The 18,372-nt window shown below is 38.3% G+C and overlaps 1 protein-coding gene across 1 annotated transcript in view; it reads right to left on the minus strand.

Annotated features, from left to right (window-relative positions):
- Nucleotides 1-218: 218 nt before the first annotated feature.
- Nucleotides 219-18,372, minus strand: part of ferry3 (FERRY endosomal RAB5 effector complex subunit 3) — a 71,108-nt gene continuing 52,954 nt past the window's right edge. Inside the window, exon 14 of the mRNA XM_063072566.1 lies at nt 219-6,401. Within this exon, the coding sequence (XP_062928636.1) occupies nt 6,309-6,401 (93 nt within the window). The 3' untranslated portion in view covers nt 219-6,308. The remainder of the gene's footprint in view (nt 6,402-18,372) is intronic.

Consider the following 18,372-nt stretch of genomic DNA (forward strand, 5'->3'; position numbering starts at 1 on the left):
CTTTAGACAGAGTACAAATGAAAATCATCAACAAAACATTTTAGCTTAGTTGAACTATTGCAAAGCATCAGTACCATTATGCAACTAAATGCATTATATTCAATAAAAGTTAATTTCCTGTCTCTCCAAGTAGTCTGAAATTATATTTGTGGTCAGCTTCAGGCAGTCTTATCATAAACAATTAATTCCTCAGAATTAACTTTTATTGAATATAATGCATTTAATTGTAATACTTCCAAAAATGTGTTGTCTAGTGTTTTCAGTACATTGATTTATGTTATTGAATTACAGATAATTTACTTCACACTTACAGTCACGTAGCTCCTTCGACTCTGTGTCAATACTGGCCATCAAGTACCTAACAGCACTGTTGTGTTCTATAACTCCAAAACATATTTTAAAAAATGAATAGAAAAGAAAACACGAGAGCCAGGAATGAGAGTCAAACTTTGTCTTTACTTTTAAGCGAGATGTGCACGTATCACGTGGTAGCCTCGTGACATATGCCATTTACGTACTTTTACATATATCCTGCAACGCATTATGTAAACAACAAATAATGCTTAACCAAGAAATATATTTACAATATTACTCAAATATTACTAAAATATTAAATACACCAAGTACTAACTCTATTTTCCAGTACTTGGTCTTCTATACCATTGGCTTTTTACATGCACATCTAAACACTCCTTGCCTGTACTACCCTTCAGACAGTGCATCAAAAGTTCAACAAACCTTGGGTGAAAAAAAATCAAATCCCATCTAAATGTCCTATGTTCTGCTTTAAAGCTGATAATTTAAATAACATATATTATTTTAAATTTTTTAGGTAATTTTAAATGAACACATTTATCATATTGTATTATACTTGATTATTTAGAATTACATAAAGTATTTATCAAATTCAACAGGAAGCCTGTGTGACGCTGACACATTACTTTGAATTGCCTATTTTATTTGCAATATTCCAGCTGGAGTTTCAGAGAAGTATTTTCTTCTCTTCCAGGCAAACTCTGACCACCAATATAAAACATACTCTCAGTGGCTACTTTATTAGGTACAGGAGGTAACTATTAAAATGGCCACTAAGTGTATTTCTGAATGCTGATGGTCTTCTGCTGCTGTAACGAATGCACCTCAAGGTTCAAAATGTTGTGCATTCGAGATGCTCTTCTACATATCACTGTTGTAATGTGTGGTTATTTGAGTTACTACTGCCTTCCTGTCAGCTTGACCCAGTCTGCCTCTGACTTCTCTCACTAACAAGATATTTTTGCTCACAGAACTGGAGCTCACTGGATGTTTTTTTTTCTTTTTTTGCACAATTCTCTGTAAACTCTAGAGACTGTTGTGCATGAAAATCCCAAAAGATCAGCAGTTTCTGAGATAATCAAACCACCCCAACTGGCACCAACAAACATTCAACGTTCAAAGTCACGTAGATCACATTCCTTCCCCAGTCTGAACAAATGAACCTCTTAACCATGTCTGCATGCTTTTATACATTGAATTGCTGCCACATGATTGGCTGATTACATATTTACATTAACGAGCAAGTAATTAAATGGCCACTGAGTGTAATTGCATCGTAAGATATATAGAAAATGATATTTATAACAGTAGCATCTGGGCAACCACACCATGTGAGGAGACCACTTGTCTGTTAAACCAGAAGTATCTAAATGTGTTATATCAAAGTCAGCATGGCTGAAATCAGCATAGTTTCCTTAAAGGGACATCTTGCCTGAAAAATCTGTTGGAATTCTTTGAGGAAGTAACAGGGAGGATAGACGAAAGAGAGTCAGTGAATGCTAAACAAGGTAACAGCCCATGAGCTCATGTCTTATAGGAAAGATACTAATATGGATAAAAGATTGGCTGATTGGCAGAAGGCAAAGAGTGGGGATAAAGGGAACCTTTACTGATTGGTTGTTGGTGGCAAGTGGTGTTCCGCAGTGGTCAGAAGCTTGTTTTGCTACTTTTCAGCTTATATGTTAATGAAGGAATAAAGGTGTAGACACTTTTCCAAATGTGGAGTGAATTCAGAAATCAGAGGTGCAAAAGGACTTGGAAGTTCTAATGCAGGATTCCTTAAAGGTTAACTTGCAGGAAGGCAAATGCATTGTTAGCATTCATTTATAAAGCACTAGAGTATGTAAGAAAGCATGTTATGCTGAGGCTTTTTAAGGATTGGGTCAGACCTCATCTGGAGTAGTGTGAGCAGTTTTGGGCCCCATATCTAAGAAAGGATGTGCTGGCACTGGAGACGGTCCAGAGGAGGTTTATGAGAATGTTCCCAGCAATGAAAGCATAAACGTATAATCTGAGGAATGGTTGATGCCTCTGAGCCTGTATTCACTGGAGTTTAGAAGAATGAGGAGGGAATGCCATTTAAAACTAATGAATATTCAAAAGCTTAGATAGAGTGGACAAGGAGAAGATGTTTCCAACAGTGGAAAAGTCTAAGACCAGAGGGTACAGCCTCAGAATGGAAGAATGTACCTTTAGAACAAAGATGAGGAGGAATTTCTTGAGCTAAAGAGTGGCAAATCTGTGGAAATCAATGCCATAGATGGCTATGAAGGCCAGGTCAGTGGAGATTAATAGTTTCTTGATTAGTAAGAGTGTCAAAGGTTACAGGGAGAAGATAGGAGAATGGGGTTGAGAAGGAATAATAAATAAGCCATGATCAAATGGGGAAGGCTTGATGGGCTGAATATCTAATTCTGCTCCTATGTCTTACGGTCTTATCTTTCATCATCAAATATCTTCATACACTTGTCATTTTCAAAGGCTTTCCCAATAAATGTAATGTGTGTGCTTCTAATTGAAATTTTGCCTACATGGGTCACCTTTTGAAAATTTTTGCACAATCTGTTCCTGATCCAAGGCTTCATATTGCAAACTGTAGTTTACAGATGTCACGCTAGCCAATTATAAAATTTTGGGCAAAAGTAAATCTGGCAAGTTGCCCATTGATTTTTCTGTTAATAATGTTTGTTACTGTACTGTTGGACAATCTTACAATAGGTATCCTTTCCCAAAAAGAGTTCCTTAGGTCATTTGCTCGAATTATATTTTTTGAGCACTTCGATAATCTGATTTCAATCAGAAGGTACAGGTCCACTTAAAAGCTGGCAGCCTTCTGGCCACCTCAGCACCTACATCGCACTGGTGGATTCCTCGTGATTTCCCAGCTCTCAGGCTGGGCAGTCTGTCCATTAAACCTACCTTGTGCAAATAGAGCAGGCCCATTGACATTCCGAACAGAGGTCTCAGGGATCTCAGTAACTAAACCTTTATATTGAAATTTAATTCAATTAGTTTGAATTTTGCCAATTGTTCTTATATATTTGAGTCATTATTCTTAAACTTTGTCCAATAAATTCTATTTTATTCATTTTTTAAAATATACTTCAGGTATTTTGGAATGTCATTTACACATAGTGCCCTTATAACAAAGAATTAAATGTACTCGGTTATCTTTGAATAGCGTCACTGACCTTTATGTAATAGAGGAGAATAAACTGGGAAATGTTGCAAGTACCTACACTTCCAGCTTCCAGTGAACCCAACAGGTTCATCTTTACAGCATTTTGATAGCCATGGGCAATTTCTCACATGTACCATGATGTTGTCATGAGATATTTTAGTGATTACATCCTGAATAAAGGTCATATCATTTATATATTGTTCCTCACCTGCGTACATACATCTATTGATGCTTCTGGACACATCTTCAGTGATGTTCCTTGAATCATTGGGTCTTTCAACATCATACAACCTCCTCCAGGTGACCCAGCCGGGGCTGATCAGACCCCAGCTTGTGTCCAGATGGCTAGCTACTTATGACTCCATGGCTCCCCTCTTTTGAGCCACAGTCAGTGATTACATCCTGAATAAAGGTCATATCATTTATATATTGTTCCTCACCAAGAATCACATTAGAGAATTATACCCTGAACATCCTGGGCCAAAACAAAGTCCTTTCATTTCTTCCTCCATCTTCATTACCTGATGATTTTACTGCTCATCCTCTCAATCAAGCCTTCCACCATGGAGAATGCCATTAATACAGCCATGTGTGGCAACAAATGTTCTGTGCAGAAGATTGAAAGAGCACAACTTCAGCTTTTTGTCACCTAAAAGACTACATTTCCAACGGTGCCACAATCACTCAGGATTGCATGGAGCGCTTACCTAAAAAATCCTCTTGCTGAGGACTCTAAGAGCAGAACTTGAACTTGAACCCACAATCTTCTGACTTCGGGGACAAAAATGTTAACATAGAAATTCAAATATAATTTTTAATTTATACACAATCTGAGGACATTTAAGGGCTGCTCGACACTACAGGATTCATGATGCAAAATCCCCCCAAAGCCCCTTTCTATGTACACTATTTTACTGCTTAACGCTTTCATGAAGTGCTGTACAATGTGCGTGATGAAGGCAAAGCTGCTATGAACATAACACCAGCAAATGCTGAGCTTTGGGTGATGCACAACCACAAACAGCCATGCATATTAGCTTTAGAACATAGAACAATACAACATGGGGAAAGGCCCTTTGGCCCACAATGTTAAACTAAACTGATCTGCTTGCACATGAACCATATCCCTCCATTCCTTGCATCTTCAAGTGCCTGTCTGCTTCTTAAATGACACTATCATGTCTGTTTCCACCACCATGTCTGGTAGCATTTACCACACCTTACCACATTGGGTACAAATTTACTTTCCTCCTCTTGCATAAAAGATATGCCCTCTAGTATGTCATTTCCACTCACGGAGAAATACTCTGGCCATCCTATCTATGTCCCTCAGAATTTTATAAACCTCTAACAGTTCTTCCCTCAGCCTTTAACACTCAAATTTGTTCAACCCATCCTTGGAGCTAACACATTCTAATCCTAAAGAGCCTCCTCTGCACCCACTCCAAAGCCTCCACATTCTGCCTGTACAGGAGTAACCAGAATGGCACACAACATACATAAAAGTTAAATTATACTGTATCAGTTTTTAAAAATGCAGTATGTTTACTTCTTCAAATACAAAATGTATGTTGAGACAATTCATGAGATTACAAGTAACTATTCCCACACGATTCTAAATATTTCAAACTGCTTTCACTCATTATTCTGTACACCAGTGCAATTGAAGAATACAATTTCTGTTATACAAATATGTGAAAAATAATGAATAATGGATTTTTTACAGGTGTGCCTGCAGATAAACAGTAATGCCACAAATTAATTAGAAATGGCTCTCTGTTACACCAACTTCAAACATAACTTTCCATTTTAGTGTTACTTAATTGGGTGCAGATGAGCCTTTAATGTTACTAAATATCCAAAGTGACATCATTTTAAATACATGTTTAAAATCCTATAAATTACATATTAGGATATGAACTCAAAGAGTCACCATTGGGAATTAAGTCACAGTTGAAACTTGAAAGTGAATAAAATTATAACAACTTATATGATATGTGAATCACTTAACACTTATTAATCCTATATTTGTACATCATCACAATATGTTGGTGGTTCTGATGCCACACTTAATCATCTGTGTTTTAAGCCGCAGAACAAAAAATGTATTAGTTGACTGCCTCATTTATGATCAATGTTTAACAGATTTAGATAGGCAAACTAGCTGCATAATGTTAAAAAGCATGGGAAAATAATTCAAGTTCCACAATTAAATAGCTAGCTGTACACAAATATGAAACTTATCATCACCTAATGTTACCCCAAAGCAAGCTATAGGCTGCAATCAGTTTCACAAATCTAATTATTTTTAGGCCAGCAACTTTGCCTCACACATGTACAAATATGAGAATTAGAAATGGAATAATTTTGAATATATTTTCATTATTATAAGTTCCATAGTCTTGAAATATAGTGAGGATGTAACTGTACAAAGGCTTATTGCATTCACATCAAATCTCTTCATTTTGGCAGAGGAATTAAACCATGACTTTACTGAAATTATAGGAAGAGGAATCTAGTACATCTCATTAAATGTGTTTGTAACATTACTTGGTAACTTTTAAGTCTATAAAAGGAGACAAGAATCAACTTTAAGACACCATCTTCATTGTGACAGTACATTAGATTTTGATGCATATTTCAACTTAAGTGCAACAATTATAAATGTTTGAGATTCTGCTGAAATGAAAAAAAGTCTTTCCGAGTTGCTGTGGGAAACATGCAGAGTTGATCATTTTTAATATCTTGTCTGAAGCCCACACAAAAAGTGACTTGTCAGCATAACTCACTCGCTGTTCAGTCGTTTGTTTGTTCATCGCTTGGAGGTCAGGGTCAGGGTAGATGACACTCTAAAAATCTGAGGTAGCATGTTGCTCAACTGGTAGAACATTTCTTCTGAAATACTCTGTTAATATAAAATTATATTACCATTTACATTCCATGGTATGGAGCACACATTAACAGCATTATTCATACCTATTCAATGTACTCCAATAAGGGTGTGAAATTGATTGTTGCAGAGTGTGAAAGGCTTCAGGAAGTGCTTCATTGGCTGGCTGCAATTTGCACTCTAGTTGCCAAAAACAAGCGTTGCACATACCTAGTTAAGATATATGATGACATTGTTTCCCAGAGAGGAATGCAGATTTTCTCAGAAGTGTTTATGATGTTCAATGGGCCAGTGCAATTTTTAAATCTAATTTGTCACTGCAGCTGAGTTTTATTGTAAGTGATTACAGAGGACAACCTTTTGAAGCTTCAACTCTGGGCGTCTATTTATTTGGATTTCTATCACTCTTGCAGTGTTAGCTATGACTTCAATCATTTTGGCACCAAGATCTGGAATGTTGTCCTTCATAGCTCCTTGACAGAAAGTTTGCCTTTGCTAAATGATATAGTTGAACACATTTCATCTAAAAAAAATCTTAAGGTACATGGCTATGAAAGCTGTGAACATATTGCTTAGCTTTGTTGAGGCTGATAGTTTTACATTCCTGCTCTTCTGATGGTTTCATGTTGCAGGAGTGTCTGTCGATACACCAGATACCAATATGAGAAATCACAACATGAATTCCAGTTCATATAGGTTCTGATATATTACAAAATAAAATAATAAAGAACTGGGTCATCCAATCCATTGTGCTATTCTGCCATTCAATAAGATCACGCCTGAGCTTTTATCACTAAATCCACTTTCTTACGCTAAACCCATATTCCTTGATTCACCAGATATCCAAAGAGCTGTAGATCTCTGTCCTTGGATGTATATTCAGTGACTGAGCCTCCATAGTACTTTACTCTCTGGAGAACAAAAATCTTTGCATCTTTGCATCAAGTTGGGAAGTACAAGAATTTGAAGGTATTGGCAATCTTGAATATTACCTTTGGTCCCCACCACTCAGCTCTCACTTGCAGCTCCAATTAGTTGCTTACATGTGACAGCAGCCACACCCCAGTACACCACTTTAATGGGCAGGCTAAACCAGCTGGTGAGTCTTATAGCCCAGTGAGATACAGACATGCCCGTCCTAGCATGCTAAACCCGCTGATGAGTCTTATAGCCCAGTGAGATACAGACATGCCCGTCCTAGCATGCTAAACCCACTGATGAGTCTTATAGCCCAGTGAGATAGAGACATGCCTGTCCTAGCATGCTAAGTCAGCTCCAGTGGACTGGGCAGATGAGGTCTACAGTGACATCCAACAGCAAAGGTGGCTGTTCTGTAACAGTCTATGGAGAGGCACAGAAGTAGTCAAGGTCATCCACTGCAACCAGGGAAGACCCCAATTTTTGTCTGCTAACCAATCCCCAGTCCATAGTAGCATATTACCCCCAATCCCATGTGTTCTTGTTCTTGTTAATAAATTATCATGTCCATCTTACCCAAGTCCAATAAACTACATCTAGTGTTTCCCTATGCTAACTAGTCTTAAAAATTTGTGAAATGTGATTTTCCTTTCAAAAGGCAGAAAAAAATACTGTTGGAGGAATCTAGTGCACCAGGCAGCATCTATAGAGGGAAATGGATAGTTGACATTTCAGGTTGGATCTTCAGAATAAAGAATCACAACCTAGTTTAATATTACTGGCAGATTTTGAGAAATTTGTTATACAGCAGCAGTACATTGCCATAATAAAAATAGTAAATGACTGTAAATTCAGGCATTTTTCCCTTCCTTTCCAGTCCTATTAAGAAGGGTCTCGGGCTGAAATAGCAACTGTTTCTCTTTTCCATACATGCTCCCTGACCTGCTGAGTTCCTCCAGCATTTTGTGTGTGCTACTGTAAATTAGAGTATATATTTAAAAAGTTAAATAAAATAAATAGTGGAAATAAAGAAAAAAATCTGTGAGACAGTGTTCATGGGTTCAATGTCCATTCAGAAATCTGATGGCAGAGGGGAAGAAGCTACTGTGCCCAATCCTATTATTATTTGATAACTGCTCACTACCACAGCTTTATTAAGAGATTCTTTAACTTCCCCTAGTATTGGTGTCAGGTTAATTGGGTCAATATTCCCAGCCTTCCCCCTACCTCTGTTTTTAAATAGAAAGGTTAGATTTGCTACCTTGTAATTTTATGCCTTCAGGCATTCATTGCATTATTAAAATCTCTAACAAAGCAAGATAAATAAACCAATACACATGGGAACGATTCTAGAACAACACCATTTCCAGAGTTTCTGTGCTTACTTTTGAGAAGACAGACACAAAATATTTGTTCAATTTCTCTGCCATTTCCTTATTTCAAAATATATTTCATTTCATCTTGGTTTGAAAGGGATTCGCGTTAACTTGAGCTAATGTTTTTCTTTTTACATAATGTATCTAATGAAGCTCTTATAGTTAATTTTTACATCTCTCGTCAAATTACTATTGTATTCTGCTTTCTCTTCCCTTACAAACATCTTGGTCCCCCTTTGCCAAATTCAGAAATTCGCCCAATTTTCTAGCTTGCTGCTCTTTTGGGGAACATTTTAGGTCCCTTTCTTTAATGTAATTCCTCTGCTCTTTGGCCATGGCTCAACCACTTTTCCTGTTTATTTTTTGTCTTAAACAAATATATTTTTAATATCAACCATGTATTAATACTGCAAATGTTAGCTATTGCTTGTTTATTATAATACCCTCTAATGCTACTTTCCAATCTGCCATACGACCTGCCATTCCTTTCTAGTGTGGTTAGTGTAGATTTAAATTCTAGTTTTACATTGGACTCAATCACTTTTAATCCTTATATAAGTTTAAAACAGAAATGTTTCCCTCAGTCTTTATGCAGGTGGTAGCCAGTACTGATACTGCAACACTTAGAACTGTTTCAAGACTATTCTAAAAACCTACTTAATTTTTTTAACATTTGACCGACTTACAGGATGACTTAGTGCCAGTTGATGTTGATTACATTTATACAATTTGGTACATTTGATCCCTCCAAGAAGACAACCTCTTTGTCGTGGTTTAGGGGCTTGTGTGCCTCAGTGACCCGAAACCTACGTTGGCTGGATTCAGGGATTTATGCTTCGGCTCATAGTAGGATCACCCATGCCAAACAGGTCAAAGGGTAGAGGCCAGACTAGAATGGTCTACCGATCATCCAGGTTTGGGGGTTCAGCTCAGGGTTAACAACCATGACTGGTAAAACAATATCATTACAGAAACAGCAATAAAGAATCCTTCTACATCTGAATGCAATGGTATTCCTGGGTCTCCACCTGGGACTTGCATGACTAACAGTAGTGAAAACCGCCTACCGGAGAACAGGTCAACGGCAGATGCCGTCTCTCTGGCCCTACATTCCTCCTTAGAACACCTGGAGAATAAAGACGCATACGTAAGGCTCCTTTTCATTGACTACAGCTCTGCCTTTAATACCATCATTCCAAATAAACTGATCCCTAAGCTCTGGAACCTGGGCCTTAGCACTCAGATCTGCAGCTGGATCTTCAACTTCCTCACAGACAGGATCCAGGCTGTAAAAATGGGGGACAAGCTCTCCTCTACAATCACTCTGAGCACCAGTGCCCCACAAGGCTGTGTACTCAGCCCCCTGCTGTACTCACGGTACACCCATGATTGTGTAGCCAAGTTTCCAACGAACTCAATATATAAGTTTGCTGATGACACAACAATTGTAGGCTGTATCTTGGGTAATGATGAGATTGAGTACAGAGAAGAAATTAAGAACCTGGTGGCATGGTGCAAAGGTAATAACCTATCCCTCAACGTCAGCAAGATGAAGGAATTGGTTGTTGACTTCAGAAGGAGTAGCGAACCGCACGACCCAATTTACATTGGTGGTGCGCAAGTGGAACAGGTCAAAAGCTTTGAGTTCTTCGGGGTCAATATCACAAATGACCTGACTTGGTCCAACCAAGCAGAGTCCACTGCCAAGAAGGCCCACCAGTGCCTTTACTTCCTGAGAAAGCTAAAGAAATCTGGCCTGTCCCCTGAAATCCTCACTAATTTTTAGAGATGCACCATAGAAAGCATTCTTCTAGGGTGCATCACAACCTGGTATGGAAGTAGTCCTGTCCAAGACCGGAAGAAGCTGCAGAAGATCGTGAACATGGCACAGCACATCACACAAACCAATCTTCCGTCCTTGGACTCACTCTACACCGCACGCTGTCGGAGCAGTGCTGCCAGGATAATCAAGGACATGACTCACCCAGCCAACACACTTTTCATCCCTTTTCCCTCGGGGAGAAGGTTCAGGAGCTTGAAGACTCGTATGGCCAGATTTGGGAACAGCTTCTTTTCAACTGTGATAAGACTGCTGGACGGATCCTGACCCGGATCTGGGCCGTACCCTCCAAATATCTGGACCTGCCTCTCAGTTTTTTTTTTGCACTACCTTACTTTCCCTTTTCTATTTTCTATTTATGATTTATAATTTAAATTTTTAATATTTACTATCGATTTGTAATCCAGGGAGTGCTAGGTGCAGAATCAAATATCGCTGTGATGATTGTACGCTCTAGTATCAATTGTTTGGTGACAATAAAGTAAAATAAAGTAAAGTAAAACCGAGTGGAAGCAACTGACATGATGAAGGAAGCCCTGAATATCGCCAGAGATGGAGGACCTTCATTGTTGCCCTAAATGCCAGCAGCATAACATGCAGAAAGCAAGCAAGCTTTGTCTTTATGCCAGCAGCGTAATGAGCAATAAGTAAGTATATTCAATTACATTTTAATCTATATAATGTTTGTCCTATAATTTTTAATTTTGTCACATTTTTATGACTATTTTGATGTATTTTTATAATCTACGTAAAGCACTTTGAGCCTACATCTTATGTATGAAAAGTGCTATATAAATAATGTTATTATTATTTTTATGTTAACTGAAGAAAGTGTCAGTGTTTGAAATTAAAATCAAATAGACAGGTTTAGATGGCTCTTTGCCAGGCCAGTTTGGCATACATTATAAAGATTAATTTTCCTCAAAGTCCAGTCATTTAAAATGCAATGGGCGTCAGGATGAAGCACAGAAGTAACTAGACTGTCAACAATTCAATATTTTGCCTATGTTTTACAGAATCCACTATAATGGGATAAAATTTAAAATCATAGCTTGTATGGAATCTCATAAGCTATGGAAAATTTACCTGCATATTGAATATTACAAAAATGATCCTTCTCCCCAGTAATAGTGGCAGGGTGAGGAAATAACAGTGTTACGGTGCTGTTTGAGAGATCTCTACAGAAACAGGCAAAAGCCATGCCATCAATTATTACCCTGCCTACAAATGACAAAGGAGGTGAATTGGACTATTGGGTCCATACTGTTCCCATGTCCAACAAATCCCCTTGGATTCTTTTTTTACCAATAACCTACACCAAGGGGTAATCTACAGTTGCCAATTCAAACAACAGCAAGACTTGGGAGTGTGGGAGGAAACCGGAGTACACAGACAGAACCCGTATAGTTTTAGGGGAATGTGCAAACTCTGCACAGATGACATCCAAAGTCAGAATCGAACCTGGGTCCCTGAACTAGGAGGCAGCAACACTAACTGCTGAGCCATGATTGATAGGTCCCAATGCAGGAACTGATACTGAGGCCAAGGATGAACTGTACGTTCAAAGCTTTTCTACAGTGAGTCATGAACTTGGAATAATAAATCTGAAAATATTCAATTTGCAGAACCTAGCTCCCAAAGTTATTAACTAACTTATGTTACATTTTTCTTGGCAAATATATAAAACATATGTATTAAAAATCAATTAACAACAGTTAAACATGGAATCTTTATCCATGGAAGACTTAACATGCGAACAGATGCATCATTACAAAATATATTCCAAGGTAACTGGAGAATGCACCCTAACAGGTGTATGTAACAAGTAACAAGACAAAATATATTCCAAGGTAACCTTCCGAGGGTGAAGGCAGGAATTCAAAGGAGAGGAGAAAGACAGTCCTCATGTCCTACTATAAAGGAATGGATCTGCAGAACGTGATTCTAAAGCAAACATCCAGGTTAAGTATTTAGAGATCTAAAATTTAAACTGTATCTTTAGCATTTCAGTGTTTCTTTGTAAACTTTTAAAAAATTAGCTTTTAATTAGTTCACTTTAAGGGATGAAAAAGTCAGGTGAGTAGATTAAACAATACAAATATAACCTTTTTATAAAACAAAACCTATTCATGAGAAAAAAAAGTGTTGCTGTTAGGTTAGCATTAATTGTTCCTTGAATTGAATAGCTATCTAGGCTATTTCAGAGGACAGTTATGAGTTGCAATGAGCCTCACATTATACAGAAGCCATCTTTATGGAAGCCCGTTTCCTTCATAAAGGAGTTTTTCCAACATAATTTTTCATGTCTTTCTTTATTGATACCAGCATTTATTCCAGGCTTTCCTTTCATTAATTAAAGTAAAAACTTATTGGCTCCAATGTCAATATAGCAGCAAAGCTTAGGGATGTGGGAGGAAGCCGTCACACCAAAAAAAAATCCATACAGTCACATGGAAAACATGTAAATTCCACACAGCCAGTGTGTGAGTTTGGGTCCTTCAAGATATTCTGAATATTGGCAAGGACTGCACATAAAATATTGCAAAGCATACAAGTGTAGTAATAATTGTGGATTTGATGATCGTAAGAAAGAAGCCCGTCTTTGGAATCATCATCATGAGAATAGTGGGGTAGGTTGCATTATGTGTGCTAGGATAAGAAAGGTGGAGAATATCATATGAGAAGGGAGATGACAGGGGTGTACAGGGAATAATGAGACATCATCATCTAGATGTAATGAGGTCTTCAGGCCTGTGTGGGACCCCGGAGAGAGTGAGCTCCTAGGTACTTAGAGCACCTGAATTGGTTACTTAGTGAGAGACATTAATTATTTAGAGTTCCTAGTGTTTTTCTTGAGCAACTCAGTCTCCTGGTGCTTTTTGTTAAAGCTTATTGAGTTTAAATTGATAGGCTCAGGGATTCCATGTCACTTGTATTATTTAAGCAGATGCCTGATTAGCACTAATCACGGGGTCCTAGTTTTGTGTCCTCTTACTGTGGTGTTACTTCTTGTGGCGTTGCTCATCTGAACCATCGATATTCTTTTTGAATTATTATGAATAAACTCTGGTCATTGTCTCTACATCAGAGTCTGTCTTTCCTCCACACTTAGGTTTCGATATTGCCAGAGCACTTTGAGACACCAGATCATCCAATGCTTAAAGTTCAAGTGAAGAAATTAAAAAGCCAAAATTTCAAAAGGTTATCATCATCTCTGGATTACTTCTGCTATTGGGAATAACTTACATGAGACAGTATTCCACTTAATTCATAATATCTCTTCACCTGGAATGACTACGTGGACCCTGGAGTGTTGATAGGAAAGGGATTTAAAAAACCCACTATATTTGTATGAAAAGTTGCCACAAGAAAAAGAGTGATCATTGATGGAGATAGAAGAGTAAACTGGGGAGTTGTCCCTTCAGGATGCTAAAAGGGGAGATGAGATGGTGTGTCTGGTAATGACATCTTGTTGAAGGTGGCAGTAAGTACAGAGAATGATCCACTGAATGTGGAGTACCAATTCAGCTGCATTTCTTCAATTTAGTGTATGGAATTCAGTGCTGATGATGTGGTCTCTATTGGGAAAATCAAACATAGAGTGGGTGACCACTTTGCTGAACACTTCCACTTAACCAATAGCTCCCAACCATCTATCACTGTAGAGTATCAGAGTAGGAATCTTTCATTCCTAATTTTCCAATGAAATCAAATGCATCTTGACATCTGGCGCCTTTTCTTCCATCCAGGAGCAATGAATTCAACAATTTCAGATAACTAGCTTATCCATTTGAAGCAAACTAGCTGGTTTGGATGAAAGGTATGCTTTTACAGCATTTTTTTCTCTCTACAGATGCCACCCGTGAACTGCTGAGCGTTTTCAGCATTCTCTTTTATTTCAGATTTTCAGCATTGCAGTGTTCTGAATCTCATTGCCTCAGTATTGTTTTCTGTATTCCTCTCCTCTGCCTTTATTCCATTTACATAAAACAAAGAAACTGATGAAGTTAAACTCTGCACAACATTCATTCAGCTCTGTTTAAGTATTGTCCACCTCTAGCACCACAATTTAGTAGATTGTGTAAAAGAAATATCCTAGTATGATTCCCAGAGGAAGGATTAGTTGTGTGCAGACAGGACACAATAACAGAAAAGACCGATAAGAGAGTTGACAGAAATGTTTAAAATCATGAATATGAAAATTTAGATAGTTTAAGAGTCAATAGTAGATGACATGGATTTATGGTGAAGAGCCTGTCACAATTATAAACAAAACATTTCCTCATGGGTGTTTTGGTTTTAGGAGAGTAGGACAGGATGAGTTCAGTAGCAGTTTTTGAAAGGGAACAGCATAGATAACTGGAGAAAATATTTCCTAGATATGCAGAGTGCAATGAGACTAGCTGGATCATTCTTTAAAAGAATAACTTTACCTACAATTGAATGATTTTCTTTTGTATTACTCCAAGATATGAACATGGCTAACATTGACCATCGGCTACCTTATTTGATACACATGAAAAGCTTTGGGTGTCAGTGCAACCAATAATGGCTCTACCCTAAACTCCACTGTTCCAACATTGATTACTTAGTTAAATTTTCCCAGTGACATTAGCAATTGTGCTGATTTAAACAGCACTAAAACATAAATTGGTAAATTATTCTGTACAAATATTAATTGGTATGACATTCGTTTGTCTGCGATTTAGATAAGTTAATATGTTTAAACAAAATATCATACAAATAACAGTCTATAAATTATGCTCAGTGGTCAATTTTCTGCTATAATGATTTTTTTCACTAATTATCATGAACGTTAGCTGCTTGACATCATTGTGATTAAACAATTGGAAATTATAAGTGAGGTACACAGATATAATTTTAGAATCTATGCTACAAATCAAGTGCATTAACTTACAGCATACCTTTTTTAGGTCATAATGGCTATGCACACTGGGATTGTGTGGTGAAGGTGGGGGAAAAGGCCTTGGTAGTTGTATACTGGCTGCAGCAAACCTACTCAGTTCTAGTTGATCTATGTTTAATAGAAGTGGCTGCACAGTTGAGATCAAGAATTCAACGGAGACAGGGACCGAAGCTGACTAAATATCCCCATGAAGTTCCCCAAGTCTGGCTCCCCTAACCCCAGATTGTTCAAATATTCATTCTTAGGTAGCACCTATCCATTGATAGCACCACGTTACTCAATTTATCACCAATGATGACACCACAATTGTAGGCTGTATCTCGGGTAATGATGAGTTTGAGTACAGAGAGGAAATTAAGAACCTGGTGGCATGGTGCGAAGACAATAACCTAACCCACAACGTCAGCAAGATGAAGGAATTGGTTGTTGACTTCAGAAGGAGTAGTGGACCGCACGACCCCATTTACAACAGTGGTGCGCAAGTGGAACAGGTCAAAAGCTTTAAGTTCCTCGGGGTCAATATAACAAATGACCTGACTTGGTCCAACCAAGCAGAGTCCACTGCCAAGAAGGCCCACCAGCACCTTTACTTCCTAAGAAAGCTAAAGAAATTTGGCCTGTCCCCTAAAATACTCACTAATTTTTATAGATGCACCGTAGAAAGCATTCTTCTAGGGTGCATCACAACCTGGCATGGAAGTTGTCCTGTCCAAGACCGGAAGAAGCTGCAGAAGATCGTGAACACAGCCCAGTACATCACACAAACCAATCTCCCATGCGTGGGCTCACTTTACACCGCACACCGTTGAAGCAGTGCTGCCAGGATAATCAAGGACACGACCCACTCAGCCAATACACTTTTCGTCCCTCCTCCCTCCAGGAGAAGGCTCAGGAGCTTGAAGACTCGTACGGCCAGATTGGGGAACAGCTTCTTTCCAACTGTGATAAGACTGCTGAACGGATCCTGACCCAGATCTAGACTGTACCCTTCAAATATCCGGACCTGCCTCTCGGTTTTTTTGCACTACCTTACTTTCCCTTTCGTATTTTTTATTTATGATTTATAGACGCACCATAGAAAGCATTCTTCTAGTGTGCATCACAACCTGGTGTGGAAGTTGTCCTGTCCAAGACCGGGAGAAGCTGCAGAAAATCGTGGGTATATTTAAAGTGAAAATTGATAGTTTCTAATTGGTCAGGACATCAAAGGTTATGGTGAGAAGGTAGGTGTACGAGGTTGAGTGTGATCTGGAATCAGCCATGATAGAATGGTGGAGCAGACTTGATGGGCTGAATGACCTAATTATGCTTCTACGTCTTAAGGTATTTTATCTTTGATGATCAAGGCACTAGAAGTACACACTGTCTTTCAAGTATTGCCATGTGACCTCATCATCCATTTGAATCACCATTCACTTTGTTTCTTAGCCAACAGTTTGCATTTCTGATAGGGGGATCTCAGTGCTGTACCTAAGAATCTGTTTATTTTATTTTATTTATTGACAACCATAACCGCCAAAAAGTATTGGCATGCTGCCTTCTTGAACCTGTTTTGGTGAAGATATTCCTACAGTTCTGCTAGGTAGAGTATTCCAGAATTTAGATACAACAGCAGAAAAGGAACAATGAGAAATTTACAAGTCAGAACTACGTAGACTTTGGAGGGGAGTCTACAACCATTAAAGTGCACCTGATGCCCTTATACTTCCTGATGGCAGAGGTTTGACAGGTTCTATCTCAGAGTCTGGGCAAGTAACTGCAATGAATTTTACTAATGATACACACTGCAACCAAACATTGCTCATGAATGAAATTCTTGAATTATCTTCACACTTTCCTCTTCAACATAGCTTCCAAACCTATTACTCAATATACTTACATTATGCGCAACTGGAAGAAATTCTAGTCTAGTTCAGATGACCTCCACACTTGTTTTTGTGTCATTAATTGTTCAAAAATGCATCCTGTACATGAGTGAGTGAATGAGTATGTAATTCAACTATAAGTGGATTCGTCATTACCCAAACCTTGCCCAAAATTACTTTGGCAATTGCATACTTATGAGTGGCCAAGTGGGAATGACTAAGGGTTTAAATGTTTTACTGAACGTTTAATATTGCAGGCCCGGGTATCCATTCAATCCAAAAGGAGCTTCATGTAAATCAGAGACCTGTGGGATACATAGAGTTCCTGGGCAATTTTAAAATCCAGATGGATGGAGCTTTCACCATGAATGCTTTATTCAAAAAACCAGCTCTGAGAACGCAAGATTTCAAGTTATTTTTATGGCACCAGAAGGTGTAGAGGTGATAAAAGAAATTTTGGGGAGTTGCAGGGGGAGCCACTACCACTTTGATAATGTCAGCCATCTTAAATACCTATCATGTCCTTTTTTTCGGCATTGGTTGACCTCTAGGCTTTTAATGTTGCTTTGGTCTGGACCCCAATTAGATCAGGTTCCCCCCTGCTTATACCACATTTTAAGAGGTCCTCCTCTACTAAATAGACTGGTGGGTCTTGCTACCCTATCATGTGCTCTGCTGGCATACCCTCCTTGTTGACTGCTCAGTATTACAGATTTTTTTTTGCAAGTAGTTAATGCATTTCAGTTGACTAACTGAGAATGCTGACATTTCCAGCCCAATGAGCACGGGAGGATTTTGCACCTATCCAATTTGAGTATCAGAACACCAAACCAGTCACTGAGGTTAGACTTGGATCTTCAGTTAAGAGGCTTAATTGGTAAGATCATATTTCTTACAGTTTAATAAAGAACTAAGGCATGAAAGAACCTATTCTCTGGATCCACATTTTTCAGCCAGAGTCATCTGAATTTGGTTGTTGTTGTTCGCTTTAATTGTTTACATGATTTGTGTTTTTTTCTCTCTTGTGCATCGGGTGTTAGTCTTTTATTTATTTCATTTC

The sequence above is a fragment of the Mobula hypostoma genome, chromosome 20 (assembly GCF_963921235.1).
Source record: "Mobula hypostoma chromosome 20, sMobHyp1.1, whole genome shotgun sequence".
Lineage (NCBI taxonomy): Eukaryota > Metazoa > Chordata > Chondrichthyes > Myliobatiformes > Myliobatidae > Mobula > Mobula hypostoma.